The sequence below is a fragment of the Canis lupus genome, chromosome 32 (assembly GCF_003254725.2).
Source record: "Canis lupus dingo isolate Sandy chromosome 32, ASM325472v2, whole genome shotgun sequence".
In the NCBI taxonomy this organism is placed as follows: domain Eukaryota; kingdom Metazoa; phylum Chordata; class Mammalia; order Carnivora; family Canidae; genus Canis; species Canis lupus.
The window spans coordinates 38023677-38038456 of NC_064274.1; the positions used below are offsets into that span (position 1 = coordinate 38023677).

General features: G+C 38.7%; 1 protein-coding gene across 6 annotated transcripts in view; it reads left to right on the forward strand.

The window, feature by feature from the left end:
- SYNPO2 (synaptopodin 2) overlaps positions 1-14780 on the forward strand; it is a 182632-nt gene that overhangs the window by 133016 nt on the left and 34836 nt on the right. For 4 of the 6 annotated variants that reach the window (XM_025466007.3, XM_025466008.3, XM_035709746.2 and 1 more), the window contains exons 2-3: positions 8667-8818; positions 12615-13426. In XM_025466007.3, the coding sequence (XP_025321792.1) occupies positions 8667-8818; positions 12615-13426 (964 nt within the window). Of the gene's footprint in view, positions 1-2017; positions 2036-8666; positions 8819-12614; positions 13427-13503; positions 13652-14780 lie in introns of those variants that run through there. The other 2 variants (XM_049104889.1, XM_049104890.1) reach the window with 2 other exon arrangements.

Genomic DNA, 14780 nt, shown 5'->3' on the forward strand with positions numbered 1-14780 from the left:
AATATTCTGTATAAAGGCTTATAGGAAGAATGTTCCTTATAGGTCAAAGGTCTTTATGCAGTCTTTCACATTTAATCCAATAAAAAAGTGGACAGGGACATGTCCACTTAGGCTCTGGTCCATCAGTGTTTTCCTGAAAGAGCTAGGATGTTTACATTCTTAGGAAGAAAAGAAGAGCAGAGAATACCATTCCATATTTGTACTTGTTGGTTTTCTAGCATCATGGTGGCTGTTTAATAACAGCCCAAAGCAGTTATATTGCAGCATCATTTCTGCCTGTGAAATCACATTGGTATGCAGATTCTGAAGTATGCAGCCCCATGGATTAGGGCTCTCATTCCTGTCAAAGACATTTATTTACTCCGGGAATCTTTCCAAGGTTGCTACCAGGAATGCTTTTTACTTTTATGGAGACTTGGTCCCTAAGGGTAAAGACAGTAGTCCAAAAGGAAAACTTTTTACCCAGTATCTGTACATATATTCATGACCAGATTAGCAAAGTTCATAGCCTTCAAACCCAAACTCAACATAAGAAAAGGCTATTGAACTTGAATTGAGGTAGTGAATATAGAATAACTGAAAAATCCTAGAGTCTGTTTGTATTTGCACTCTTGACCTGATCAGAATATACAGTTTGAAATTTTCGCTATTTAGACATTTTGTAACTTGAATGCCTTATACCATTCTTTTGCCAATTCTTTAATGGAGAAAAGCCTCCTATCTTTTTAGGAATCAACTACTGTCCTTTTGGAACATTTGTCTAAGATAACTGTGCATGGTAATAATCATCTCCCTTTTTTCCTTACAAATTCTTCACAAAACTCTTATTTCTCTTATACTGATTTCCTAGGATGTACTCTATAATGGCTTTTCTGAGCCTCCTTCATTGTCCTCAAGTTTTCATGCCCCCTGCCTGTTCTTCCTCCTTTATTCTTAGCAGATGGTGACCTCATACAATTTATCTAGTACATGTTTCTGCATTGTCTTTCCTGTCCTATCGGACTCTGTATCCATCTTTTTTTCTTCGTATCTGTATTTGACTAGTCACCCCTCCCCTCTTACCTTCTTCTGTGTTTGCCCTTAATTTTATCATTCTGTATCAGTTCTGGGTTCATTTGCAGAAAATAGAAACCTCTCTAGTTATTTTACTTAGAAAGGAATTCAGTGAGTACTTGTAGAATTGTCGAAAGGTCTGGAAAGGCAGGCTTTTGGCAAGGCCTCCAGGAATGACTTTGAACAACTCTGCAGAACTGACTTCCCAAGGGATTGGCAACATTTGCCACAATAGGGAAGCAGGGGAGTCGGGAGCCATGGGGCCCAGCACTGGGTCTGTTTACACACCTTAGCTATGATCTGGGATTAAGAAGCAGCCAGCTGAACTGTTGTATCCAGAGTAAAATCATTTCCCATATCTACACCAGGAAAATGGATGCCTCAGTCAGGCATCTCTCTCCTCTGAACTCAAATGCAAGTGTTCTTGCAGCTACACTTGTTGGGTTAGAACTACATCACCCCCAGAGCCCTGGCTGAAGGAGAGTCTGGGAAATATAGTTACCTTCTCAGCCTCTGTGACGTTCAAGGCACACACAAATGAGCTTGGGACACAGGTTGAGCCATCCATCCAATGCTACCACTACTGTCTTCTCCAACGACTTTTGATTTACTCAGTTATTAGTTATATTTCTTATTTATTTACCATATTCTAGGTACTTTCCTTAAGTTTTTTTTTTTTTTTCATTTAACTGTTTGAATTTTTGCACTAATTTCCAGGATGCCTTTCGCTTCCCACAATAAAGATTTTCCTGGGGGTTCTTATTACTTTTATTCCATTGTATTCTGGTCCTTGTTTTCTTTTCTTTTCTTTTCTTTTTTTTTTTTTTTAGATTTTATTTATTTATGAGAGACACAAAGAGGCAGAAACATAGGCAGAGGGAGAAGCAGGAGCCCCATGGAGAGTCTGATGTGGAACTTGATCCCAGGAGCTTGGGATCATCACTTGAGCCAAAGACAGACACTCAACCACTGAGCCACCCAGGTACCCCTGGTTCTTGTTTTCTTTTGCCCCGTTATCCTGAAACTATATTGCTATTTACTATTGATTTCCAGAAATATTGTACCACTGCAAACATGAATTACCAACAACTTGTGAACTCATCTTTGGTACTAGGACACTCACCACCAAAGATGGAGGTTGGAGTTCAGAATCTGGATTCTTTTAAAGAATCCCTTTGATGGGCAGCCCTGGTGGCGCAGCGGTTTAGCGCTGCATGCAGCCCGGGGTGTGATCCTGGAGATCCGGGATCGAGTCCTGCATGGGGCTCCCTGCATTGAGCCTGCTTGTCCCTCTGCCTGTATCTCTGCCTCTCTCTCTCTCTCTCTCAATAAATAAATAAATAAAATCTTAAAAAAAAAAGAATCCCTTTGAAAGTAGGATGATTTCCTTATTTCTAAAACTTCATCTATCATCATCACTCCTCTTGCTGTGTCTCCTAATGACCATGCTGACCATTTCTCTGGTCAAGTGAGGAATACAGACCCACCTACGGCTTCAGTGTGAGAGCCAGCTGGGATGAGGGGATGCTTAGTAAGTCTAGTCTTAGAGGTTTGAGGGAAGTTTCGTTGAAGGCCTGTGGTGGAAAACTGAGGAAAGGCTGGAGCTTCAGAAAGAGCTGCTAGATCATAGACTACTTTCCAATTTCCGTAAAAATGTTTGAATTTTGTTTAAAAATTTTTTAGAAAGATTTAATCTATTTATTCACAAGAGACACAGAGAAAGAGGCAGAAACACAAGCAGAGGGAGAAAAGCAGGCTTCCTGCGAGAAGCCTGATGTGGTGCTCCATCCCAGGACCCCGGGATCATGCCCTGAGCCAAAGGCAGATGCTCAACCACTGAGCCACCCAGGTGGCCCAAAATGTTCTAATTTCTAAAATTTTACTTATCTGAGATCATGTCGCTCATCCTCTTAGTTCTCTCCAGGTCCCTGAGACTTCATGGTTATGGACTGAGAATAGCCCACATGTGATACGTTAGATTTATGCTAATTTTCTCTTTCTGTTCCATATATTTTAATACATAGAGTAGTGGAATCTAAGGAAGAGATGGTCTTGGTTCTGCCACTTACGGTGACATGTTCCAAGAGGGATTGTCAATGAGTTATACATGAAAATGCAACCCATGAGGTAAGATTTAGTCTCATGGACAGCAAGCTGACCATTTACACAACACAAAATAGTTTAACTACAAGGTTCTATGAGAATTCATATCTGATACCTACTGTCTAGTCAGTTCTGGAAGACTTGGAAATGAAGTGATAATAAAAGAATAGAAAAGGAGCTTTTTGTATCTTGCCGGGGAATTATTAACTCCTAAAACCAAATTAGCAGAGCTGAAACTCTTCTCAGATTTATTCTTTGAAATGAAAATAATGTTGTTGAATTTCCCAGAGAAGCTCTAACTTGCTATGTTCACTTGATTGTAGTAAAATAAATCTTTCCTGACATGGATCAAGAAGCAGTAAGCAAAAAATACAGTATTTGGTAAATATTTACATTATCAGTATCTTTTAGTTCTGTGGTTTGATTAAACTGAGAGACACTAATGGGAAATGCAGTATTTTATGGATAGAAACTCCTTATCTGTCTAATGTATTAGATGTAGAATGAAGTCTCTAGGGGAATGTTCTTGAGAAAAAAAGCATACATTGCATGCTGATATAGGTAGGTATGTTGGGTCAAATCACAGTTTGCAAAAGATAATTATAGTCAAGTGTGAATTTTTGACATATTGGGTCATAATATTGATTATTTTCCAATCTTTAAAGAACACCTTATATATAGCTCTTAAAATAAAAAGATGAAAAAAAGAAAACCAAATGAAAGCCTTTCCCAGCTCATGGACTGGCTGGGCAGGTTTTTATTTCCTCCCTGACTTTCTTTATGGCCTATGCTAATTGTTGCTACACTCCTCTCTCTCCTTAAGATTCATGGTAGAGGTGCCTGGGTAGCACAGTCAATGAAGCATCCAACTCTTGTTTTCAGCTCAGGTCTGATCTCAGGGTTGTGGGATTAAGCCCTGTGTGGGGCTCTGCACTCACCTCGGAGTCTGCTTGGGTTTCTCTCTCCCTCTCCCTCTGCCCCTTCCCTGTCTCAAATAAATAAAATCTTTTTTTAAAAAAAAGATTTATGGTAGAGAATTCAAACTATTAACTACAGAGGCAATGTGTATAATGGTTAAAAACACATGCTCTGAAGTCAGATTCCTTGAGTTCAAATTCTTTTTCTCGCTGTGTGATTTTAGGCAAAATACCTAATTTCCTGAGTCACTGTTTTCTTATCCATAAAATGAAAGTAATGGCAGTCCTTCTGAACATTCACAAGTGGAAGTGTGTTTGTACTTTTCACTGAGATTTTGTAGGGATAAATGGTGTAAGCATGTAGAGGGCTTAGCATGGAAGTGTTCAAGGAAGATAAGCCACCAGTATTTAAATATTTGGGTTGTTATTTCTGCTAGAAAACAACAAATAGGCTTGATTTCTTCTTCCACCTTTCATTTATGAAATGTGTACTTAGGAAAAGACAGATACAACATTTAGCTTTAGATGATAACGGGTTAATGCCAAATATAGGCATAAAAACTGAAAATAAATTTAGATGTTTTCAAACATCTTATAGACAAAGTACCATTTTATAGCTTTTCTTTTTATTTGGCATATTCATTTCGTGGGTGTAGATGTATGGGAAGCCAACTCATTTTTATCTATTTGCCCCTTCTTGCGCACCTCTAGGAGCTATATGTGCGACATGGAACCTAATACATGTTACTTCTAATTTCTTTAACAATCTAGAGAAATAAAATTCATTAGCTCTATTTTACACTTTAGAAAACTAAAGCCCAAAAGTGCAATATGATTTATCTAAGTTCAGTCATTTAGTAACCATTGGAGCCACAAAATTGAAACCCTTCTTCCTTTAGAGTTGGTGCTCTCTCCCACAATGTATTTTATGATTCTAGGACTAATGGCGTAAGAAGACTGCTTGATAAATTCACTGATATTCAGCATTGTCAGTGCTAATGATCTGCATATCCAGACTTACTACTGGCAGTGTATTTCATGTTCACAAATAAGAATATTTTCAGGAGTTAGAAGTTTTGCTCACATACATAATAATAGACAAATATATGCATTCCAAAATACCTGATTACACACAATGTAAGGTAAGGATCTTTTGTACACTAATAAATGGTGTAATGGTGTAATATTGGTGAAATTGGTGATTGCAAAGGATATGTTTGGGCATAATAGACATTGTCATACCATCTTTGTTTGGGTAGTCCTATTAAAAATGGAGAATGAGTAGTCCTTGCCACAAAAACATTTGTGGCAAGGAAAGTATCACCATATTTAACATGGTTCTTCAGGAAAATATTTCTTGCTGTTCAGACAAATGTAATAGGTCAGTGAAACACAATCGCAGGAGTTGATTCTGAATGTTGACCTCAGGATGCATGCTCCGAAGGAATGCCAACTACTCCTCCAATAATGCTTTGCTTATTTGGATACCATTAAAAGCTCCACTTGACAAGCATAATGATGGACTGCACTTTTCCTGTCAAGCAATACATGTTTGCGTGATAGACAGCTCTGATTTATTTTTCTTCCAAGGTCCAATTTTTCATCTTGCTCTGCAAATCCATGAAGTTGCTTAAAATTCACACAACTTATTGCTGATAAAGGGAAACCCTCTCTTTCCATCCCTGAGATTGAGCCTTGAGTGGTTCAGGTATAATGATACATCTATCTTACAAACATATCTCTTTGGTCCTCCAAAGGATGAATTTCCTATCTATGTTTCAGTACATCTGACTCAATTGAATGAATGGGCCTATGCTTCAAAAAATACTCTATTATCCACCTCATCTTATTTTATAAAAAATAAATAAATAAATTGAAATGATTGAAGTGTGAACAAACAGGTTTTTGTTGGATATTGTTTTATCCTTGATTTATTAGCAATTCTCTTGAGATTTTTTAAATTTTAACTATTTCATGCAAGACAAAACAAAATAAATACATTTGGCAGTTAAATAGATATGTCTCAAAATTGGGGGCATATTCTCTTTCTTGTTGCTTTTGTTGCTTCCTTATAGCCTTGGAAATATTTTGCAATAAACTAGTGTGTTCTTCCAAAACAAATAAAAGTGAGATGGTTCTGTCAGAAAAGGGTAAACCACTGTAGATTATAATTTATGACAAAGGACAGACCCTCCCAGAACAAAACTAACTGAATCACTTCAAACTTCAATAGTGTGTCATCCTTTTGGCACTTAAACGTATTCTTTTACTTTCAAGAGTGCCACTTAAAATGTAAATGCACCTGGAGGTACAAACTTAAACCTGTATTAGTCAACATGTCAGTCATTGATTAGGGGGCACCTATTGACGATAAGCTGACTTAGGTTTCATGCCCAATCAGAAATGAGCTTGGCTATGAAAACATTCTTCAGGAAGTATTGCTTACCAGGCTTTGATCTCTCTGGAATCAGAATCTTGATTTTAATAGTCAGAAAGGGGTCATCTTGGTGGAAAATATCTAGAATAGTATTTAAAGTGTTGTTAAGGGGATCCTTGGGTGGCTCAGTGGTTTGGCATCTGCCTTCGGCCCAGGGCGCAATCCTGGAGTCCTGGGATCAGTCCTGTGCTGGGCTCCTGGCATGGAGCCTGCTTCTCCCTCTGCCTGTGTCTCTGCCTCTCTCTCTCTCTTTCTCTCTATGTCTATCATGAATAAATAAATAAATAAATAAATAAATAATCTTTAAAAAAAAAGTGTTAAGTTCAGGTTGTATGACATGTTACATGTTCGTTGAGAACTATTAAACTGACATTGTAAAATGAAATCTAAACACAACAGTATCACTTGGGTTCCCAGCAGGAAATAGGTGGCATGCTCAAAGGAGTAATTAAAGATAATGTAATGCAGGGATTGAAGTCAGGTTTAAGTGAACCGACAAATGATAATGAAGCACCCGGAGATAAAAAGCAGGAAACTATTATTACCGTTTGGCCTGAAGATGCAAGAAGATGGTACATGTTATTGAAATAGAACAAAAGCTAAGGCGGGGGAGAGGGGCCGACAGACAGGAGCTGTGATTCTCTAGATGGAGAAACAGAGCCATTGCCACACTGGGACCCAGCACATTCGGTAAGGAGAACATCTATGTACCCTATCCCTCATTGCTCTTGCTCTTTGATCTCTAGTTGAGGCTTTCTGTTGACCTGATCCAATCAGGGGCAGCCTACAGGGGAGCTCAGCCAGTAGTCTCTAGAGGCCAGTCCCCCATTGGCACAGCGCAGCACAGAGGAAGGTGGAGAATGAACCTGGAAGGACAGAGGGAGAATAATTAGCATGACATTTTATCATAATCAGAATCATATGGGATATAAACCTCCAATTATTCCTCACTAAGGAGCTGGTGGGAGCTCTCTACCATTATTCTACTTCTTTGAATTTCTCTTTTCTGGGTTCTGAAAGTTCTCTTTGAGTTTTTTTGTTTTGTTTTGTTTTTAAGATTTTATTTATTTAATCATGAAAGACACAGAGGTGGGGGGGCGGGTGGGGAAGCAGGCTCCATGCAGGGAGCCTGACATGGGACTCGATCCGGGGTCTCCAGGATCACGCCCTGGGCCGAGGGCAACACTAAACCGCTGAGCCATCAGGGGTGCCCTCTTTGAGGTTTTTATTCAGTTTTTTTGCTGGTGTCATTCTGTACAAGAATACAATGCAATCGATATAGCAAGGATTTTTTATTATTTGCAAAATCATCTTTTTTTTCTTTCTTTTTTGCTAAACATTGCTTAGTACTAAGACTTGAATAGTTGATTTCAATAAAGGGTTTTTCTCTTTGACATAATTCTTAATATCCTGGCTGCCTAATTTCCCCATTATGCAGGGATGGCTTTCATTAGTTGATTTAGCTGTACAGCTCTCTCCTTAACCGTCCTGCCCTCCACCTCCTGCTTATAGTCAGTATTCCACTCAGCTCAGCAATGGGAAAGGCTTTTAAAATTTTTTTGAATGTGAGAGGTCACTCTGACTGGGGTCAGATCTTGAAATGTGAGTTATTTTTAATGTAACCTCAATTATTTTAACATGTCTGCCTTCATTCTTCTCTATTCTTTATTTCTTTTATTCCAGTTCCTTTACTATAGATTTTCTTTCCTTTTACATTTACATGCAGCACTATGAATTAAATGTTGAGGGATCCCTGGGTGGCGCAGCGGTTTGGCGCCTGCCTTTGGCCCAGGGCGCGATCCTGGAGACCCGGGATCGAATCCCACGTCGGGCTCCCGGTGCATGGAGCCTGCTTCTCCCTCTGCCTGTGTCTCTGCCTCTCTCTCTCCCTCTGTGACTATCATACATAAATAAAAATTAAAAAAAAATTTAAAAAATAAATGTTGACATGATGGTACATAATACATTGTGTTTGAGGTGGTCTTCTAGGTCAACAGATGGATTAAAAACCAGAACTGATTTTATAGTTTGCAGATCTATGTACCTCCCAAATAAATGTTTTCAGAGATGGTGGCAAGAGTTTTGTTTTGTTTTGTTTTTGTTTTCTTTACAAGTTATATGATTCTAACTATAGCTTTCTTTTTCACTCTATTCAGATCCGAAGCCAGAGCAAAGCTTCTGGGTCTGGCCTCTGTGAGGGGGATGAAGTGGTTTCTATCAATGGCAACCCTTGTGCGGACCTCACCTACCCCCAAGTCATCAAGCTCATGGAAAGCATAACAGACTCTCTCCAAATGCTTATCAAAAGGTACAAAAGATTTGTTGGAATATATATTTTCTCTTAAAGTTAGATGGGAATGACTATAGCTTTTATTAAATATATAATTTGTCATTTTTGGGGAAATTGGGGTGCTTTGTAGTAGATAAGTATAGTTAAACAGAAAAACCACCATGTTTGAAAATAGGCAATTAATTTTCTGGTTAATTGGGAATTAACTTGAAAATCTTTGTGTCATGAACTTTGTCGAAAATCTTAGGTATTTTAGAGTAGTATTTTCCTTAGAAAGCTTGTATGTTGTACATAATTTAATACTTCTAGGTCAAGATTTTGTGGTGGGTCAGGACCATTAAATTATAATTCCAGATTCACTGATGAATTAAAAATGTTTAACTTAGCTTTAGAGAACAAACTGATGGTTACCAGAAGGGTGGTGGTGGTAAGAAAGGGGGAGATAGGTGATAGAGATTAAGGAATGTACTTGTCATGATGAGCACCAGGTATTGTATGGAAATGTCGAATCACTATTTTGTACACCTGAAACTAATATTACACTGTATGTGAACTCTACTGGAATTAAAATAAAAAAAATAACAGCAGTCAATTCCATAAAAAAATGTTTAGGTCTTAAACTGTTACACTGTACAATAATTTTTTATAGAAAGAGAATGCCGAGGAGAAGGAAAAGAACAACAAAACCCAGAAACAGCTCAATTTCTGCTTCTCAGTACCTCCAGTAAAACCATTTGGGAGTGGACAAGAGCAGATGGTTAGAAAAAAGTTTTGGACTAGTAATGGAAATCACTTGTTAATTTGCTCTCCCCAAATACCACCTCTCCACCTAATTGCTTAAAAATGGAGTGGTAAACTTTAAACATCCAAACAAACAAAAAAACAATAAGGGCAATCACAAAAAAAAAAACAAAAAAACTACAGCATCAACATTTTCATGGTGTGCAAATCACAGTACTGTACACAGATCCATACTGACTTTGCAAGTGAGGCTCTGACCATGACATTGTAATGAATCCAGAAAGGAAAGTTTTGGCTTCCTGGAGAGTAGCCTTCAGGCAGATGCCAGAGGACAATCTCACACAGGATTGAAAGCCCTCCAATTTTGTCTTAACTCTGCAAAAACCCGACGTGCAGCATCACCCCTCTGATAATCATTCACTATTGGTTCCGTTTCTATACACATATAACATACTGTGGTATGGACATAATCTTATGAAAATAAAAGAAATGTAGCACTATTCCTAGAATCTCCCATCTAAATATTTACCCATCAAGCCAATGCTTAAGCCTTTAGGATCCTATTTAATTATAAAGCTGCCATTTGCTTTTAAAAGAAAACTAACAGGGGTCTTGCCAAGTGTGGACACAGTGTTTGCCATTATCAGGCATAAATCTCTGAGGTATTTGAGGACCTCCATCTTTGTAAAGGCTTAAACACATCCCAAATAGGGGAAAACTTTTTTTCTAATTTATTCCCTTTTTAGTGTCTTCACTCTTTTAATGAGGCCAATTTCTTTGGAACATATTTGTGGTCTGGGACATTCCCTGCTAGTTCTTGTTTTGATTACAATGACTATCACTGGGAAAATCCTTAGTGATTTAAAGCAGAGCCTTAGGTACATATTTACTTTCAGAAATAAATGAACTAGTTCTCTGCTACTTTTAATAACTGGAATTTTGATTAATATTATTTTCTCTTAAGTATTTTGACTTCTGCAAAATAAGTAATTAATTGATGAGATTCAAATGCAATCTCAAATTAAAATCAGCCCAAAGGCAATCATCATCATCATCATCATGACCATTCTGAGTATCTGAACATTGTACCTATGTAGACTGAGAGAAAATGAGCATTGTAAGGTACAAATCTTTAACCTTTAGTGCTTTTATGGTTTTTATTCGTGTATATTCATTCTACTTCTACTACTAGTAAATGTTAACATTTTTCTGACCCAATTATCTGTATTATACTCTCTAAGACTGGAATAAATTCAAATGACTCTCTTCTCAGCTTCATAATTGATTGCTAACATAATTCAAAGTGATTTAATCTACTTCCATCCGAGGCCTTCTTAAATTAAAACTCTCTGACCTTTTGGTACCATCAAATTTAGTTGCATAGAGTATATTAATCATTTCCTATATAAGAAAGATTTAATTTGCTATCATCGTGTTTTTAAAATGCTTTATTATCATTTTTTAATTACCAGGAAGCTTTACAGATCATTTCCTTAGAGAAAGTTACATTTCATTTGACTATTAATTTTTTATTGTTTTGCTTAGTTTTGCTTTATTAAATGCCATCAAAAGCAAAGTTAGCAATGATTTTGAACGTTAGTCAGAAATTATGTCAGATAGATTCTAAAGTATATTCCTTTGGGTAGCCCCTTGAGTAGGAGTTCTCTTCCTTCAAATGATGATCTGGCATTAATCGGGGTGTGTGGGATCCCTGGGTGGCGCAGCGGTTTGGCGCCTGCCTTTGGCCCAGGGCGCGATCCTGAAGACCCGGGATCGAATCCCACATCGGGCTCCCTGCGTGGAGCCTGCTTCTCCCTCTGCCTATGTCTCTGCCTCTCTCTCTGTGTGACTATCATGAATAAATAAATAAAATCTTAAAAAAAAAAAAAAATCGGGGTGTGTGGGCAGCCCCAGTGGCTCAGTGGTTTAGCGCCGCCTTCAGCCCAGGGTGTGATCCTGGAGACCCGGAACCGAGTCCCACCTTCGGCTCCCTGCAAGGAGCCTGCTTCTCCCTCTGCCTGTGTCTCTGCCTCTTTCTCTCTCTGTGTCTGTCATGAATAAATAAATAAAATCTTAAAAAAAAAATCAGGTGCGTTTTGAGGAAGGAGGAAAGGGGCAGAGATAGACACTGCTGCTTTTTTAAAAAAACTTACAAATGTGAGACATGATGGCATCTCCTACAGCTGTTCTGTGAGTGATGCCTCTCTTCGAAAAGCAGTTCGAGTTTAAATTAGAGTTTTAGCAAGAAGTCGTTTGACTCTTAAACTGACATTGCTTCTTGCAAACCCAGATTTGCAAAACCAGCTGGGAATGGTTAAGGTCAAAAGCAAAGGATGGTGGTGGTGAGCAGAGCTGGGCTTCTTAGCTGAAAGAAAAAGAACAGTTTGACTTCAGAGATCCTGTAAGGAAGTGCTCTGACAGACAGGTTCAAATAGGAGAAGGGGAGACATCCCTGATTATAAATACTCCATGACTCAATGATTCATTGCAGCATGGAAAGGATTTCTCTTTACACAAGAGTACTGGGCTGGGGTCCACTTATTACAAAACACATGCTCACTGGAGCTTGAAAAACAGCTTCTATTTCGTTCCTTTCAAGAAAGCACAGCTTCTAAAAGGATTACTTGAATTATCTGTATATTAATATTTCTCTGAAGCTGCTGAATATGTTTACGTGACATTATAATGTTCAGACATAAACTTAGTAAGACATTGAAATGCTTTGTCATATTAGAACAAACATGGTTATTTGAAAGCACCCAAGTAATTTCAGATAAAGGACATCTGTGTAGCTCTAACCTGTGCTTTTGAAAAATAAAAGCTGAATTTAGGATGGATGTAGGTTCCACAATCTTTTGTTAAGGATTTTTGCTTTGATTTAAAGAAAAGTTTATTTGGAAGATATTTAAATAATAATATAAACATGTTGCCAACTTCTGCTTTCAAATATGTTGCAGTTGGCATTTAAGGAGGAAATATTTTGACTGTATCATGTATCATAAAAGTGTCAGGAAGTTCTTTGGCAGGTGTAATGCTCTGATTTAACCATCTGGACTGATTCTTCTGTGTGCAGACCATCCAGTGGAGTAAGTGAGACTTCCGTCTCTGAAACTGAAAACAAAACCCCTGAGCATCTCACCCATGAAGGGCATGTGGAAAGTACCACCCTGCAGATTCGGCCGGCGGCAAAGAGCCAGCACAGAGAAGTCTACGTTGCCTCGGTCAGGAGTGGGGCTCCTCGAGCTGAGGACCAAGGGAGTGGTCCTGGTTTTTCTGGGAGCATAAAAGAAGCAACAGGCCTGAGCTACCATGTGGCCCCCCAAATGCCTGACTCCCAAAGAGGACGCTTAGCAGAGGAGATTATCTTAAGGGAGAAAGCAGAAGTTAGGCAGCCAGGCCCTGTGGTTGAGCTACAACTCTCCCTTTCACAAGAGAGACACAAGGTCACGAATGTCCCCGTGGTGGCTCTCCTGGGGTCTGAAAAATCCAAGTCTCCTGAGCCAGATCCTCATGTACAACACGACGGGATTGTCCACATAAATTCAGTCCCCACTGCTGAGAAAGGGGAGCCTTCTCTGAGGTCCAGCAAGATAATCCAGATCTCCAGTGGCAAAGAGTTAAAAGTGATCCAGGGAAGTGAAGCGGGAGACACTGGGCTGCCCCGAGTGGAAGTGATACTCGACTGCTTGGAGAGGCAGCCGACGGGAGGGTGCAGGCTTCAGGCAGGAAAGGGGTGTGTGGATTCCCGGGTGGAAGGAGGGCAGTCCGAAGCACCTCCTTCTCTGGTATCCTTTGCAGTCTCATCAGAAGGCACAGAGCAGGGAGAGGATCCACGCTCAGAAAGGGATCACAGCAGACCTCACAAGCACAGAGCGCGCCACGCACGTAAGTCCTGCCTGGGCCGCTACCGGGCTATTGGAAGGGGCCTGGGATCTCAGGGCGTTTTGCTGCTGCTGCACTCACACGGACTTTTTTTTTTTTTTTTCTTTTCTTTTTAAAGATTTCTTTGGTGTCTGTCTCCCTGTGGTTTAAAAAAATTTTTTTTTTTAATTAATGGACAGAATAACAAATGTGAAATCGTGGAGAACACCCATTTCTGAAATGAAGGCAGTAAGTTTGCAGCTTGTTGTAGATGTAAATATATTTAAGGCATTTTCTTGTATCCCCAAAGGCACAGGAGCTGTTAAAGAAAAATCATATTATTAATGTGTCTCTTTGACTTGTCTCAGAATGTTGTAATATTGCAGGTAAAATAGCAGAGGGGAGTATTTGAAGTCATGTGGACTCTGCGTCTAAATGTCAAAAACTGTTGAGTCTGCTGCGAGAGGTGTCTTGAAAATACAGGCTCCACCGCTAATATTAAAAGCAGATCCTCATTTTGAAAAAATATCATTGTGCAGCTTGATGATGCTTGCAGAAGTGAGTTTGACAGACAAGGACATGTGGAATACTGAGCAGTTACATGATCCTCTCCGTTTTAGATGTCTTCACTCGACTGCAAAGCATTTCTTCTACCTTCTAGACACAGAAGTCAGTCTCCTGGGCCCTGTGGAGGCATTTAAATGTCCCCAAACGTAAAATATATTTAAATTCAAGGCCGTTTGCGGTGTTTTGTTTTACCCAGGGGAGTGATTACAGAAAGGAGAATGAAGATAAGAATATCAGTTAGGTTTATGATTTTTCTTTTCTTTTCTCTCTGTCTTTTTTTTCCTTTTTTTAAAACAAATTTTAGAATTTCATTCGAGGAGATAAAGGCTGATTGGCAAAGGCACTTGAATGTATGAATGATACACAACGGTGATGAAGTCAGTTATTCAGAGTGCTGTACTAAATCTTCTATCCTCTCATTATTCCCTTCAAAGCATATTTTTAGCATAACCATTTGTAGCTTTATTGGCAAGTGCTGTTAATCATCCTTATACTTGAAGCATCTGTATGCATCTTCACATTTATAGCATATTAAACAAGTGTATTAAGGCAGCATTCACATACTTTACATATTGGCAGTGAAGTTAGCAACAACTGTGACCGTCAATTTAATACTAAGTTGTATAACCCTGGTCAAAAAAAAGGAGTTACACTTAGTAATGATCACACTTTTTACTATTTTCTTGAAATAAAATTTGATTGCCAGGGAATATCTGTTACTTTGTTATAAAACTAATTCACTCTGATTCTGTTTTATTTTTTTTTTAAATCATGAAGTCTGACTTTGTTCCAGTGACAAAAAAACTAATTT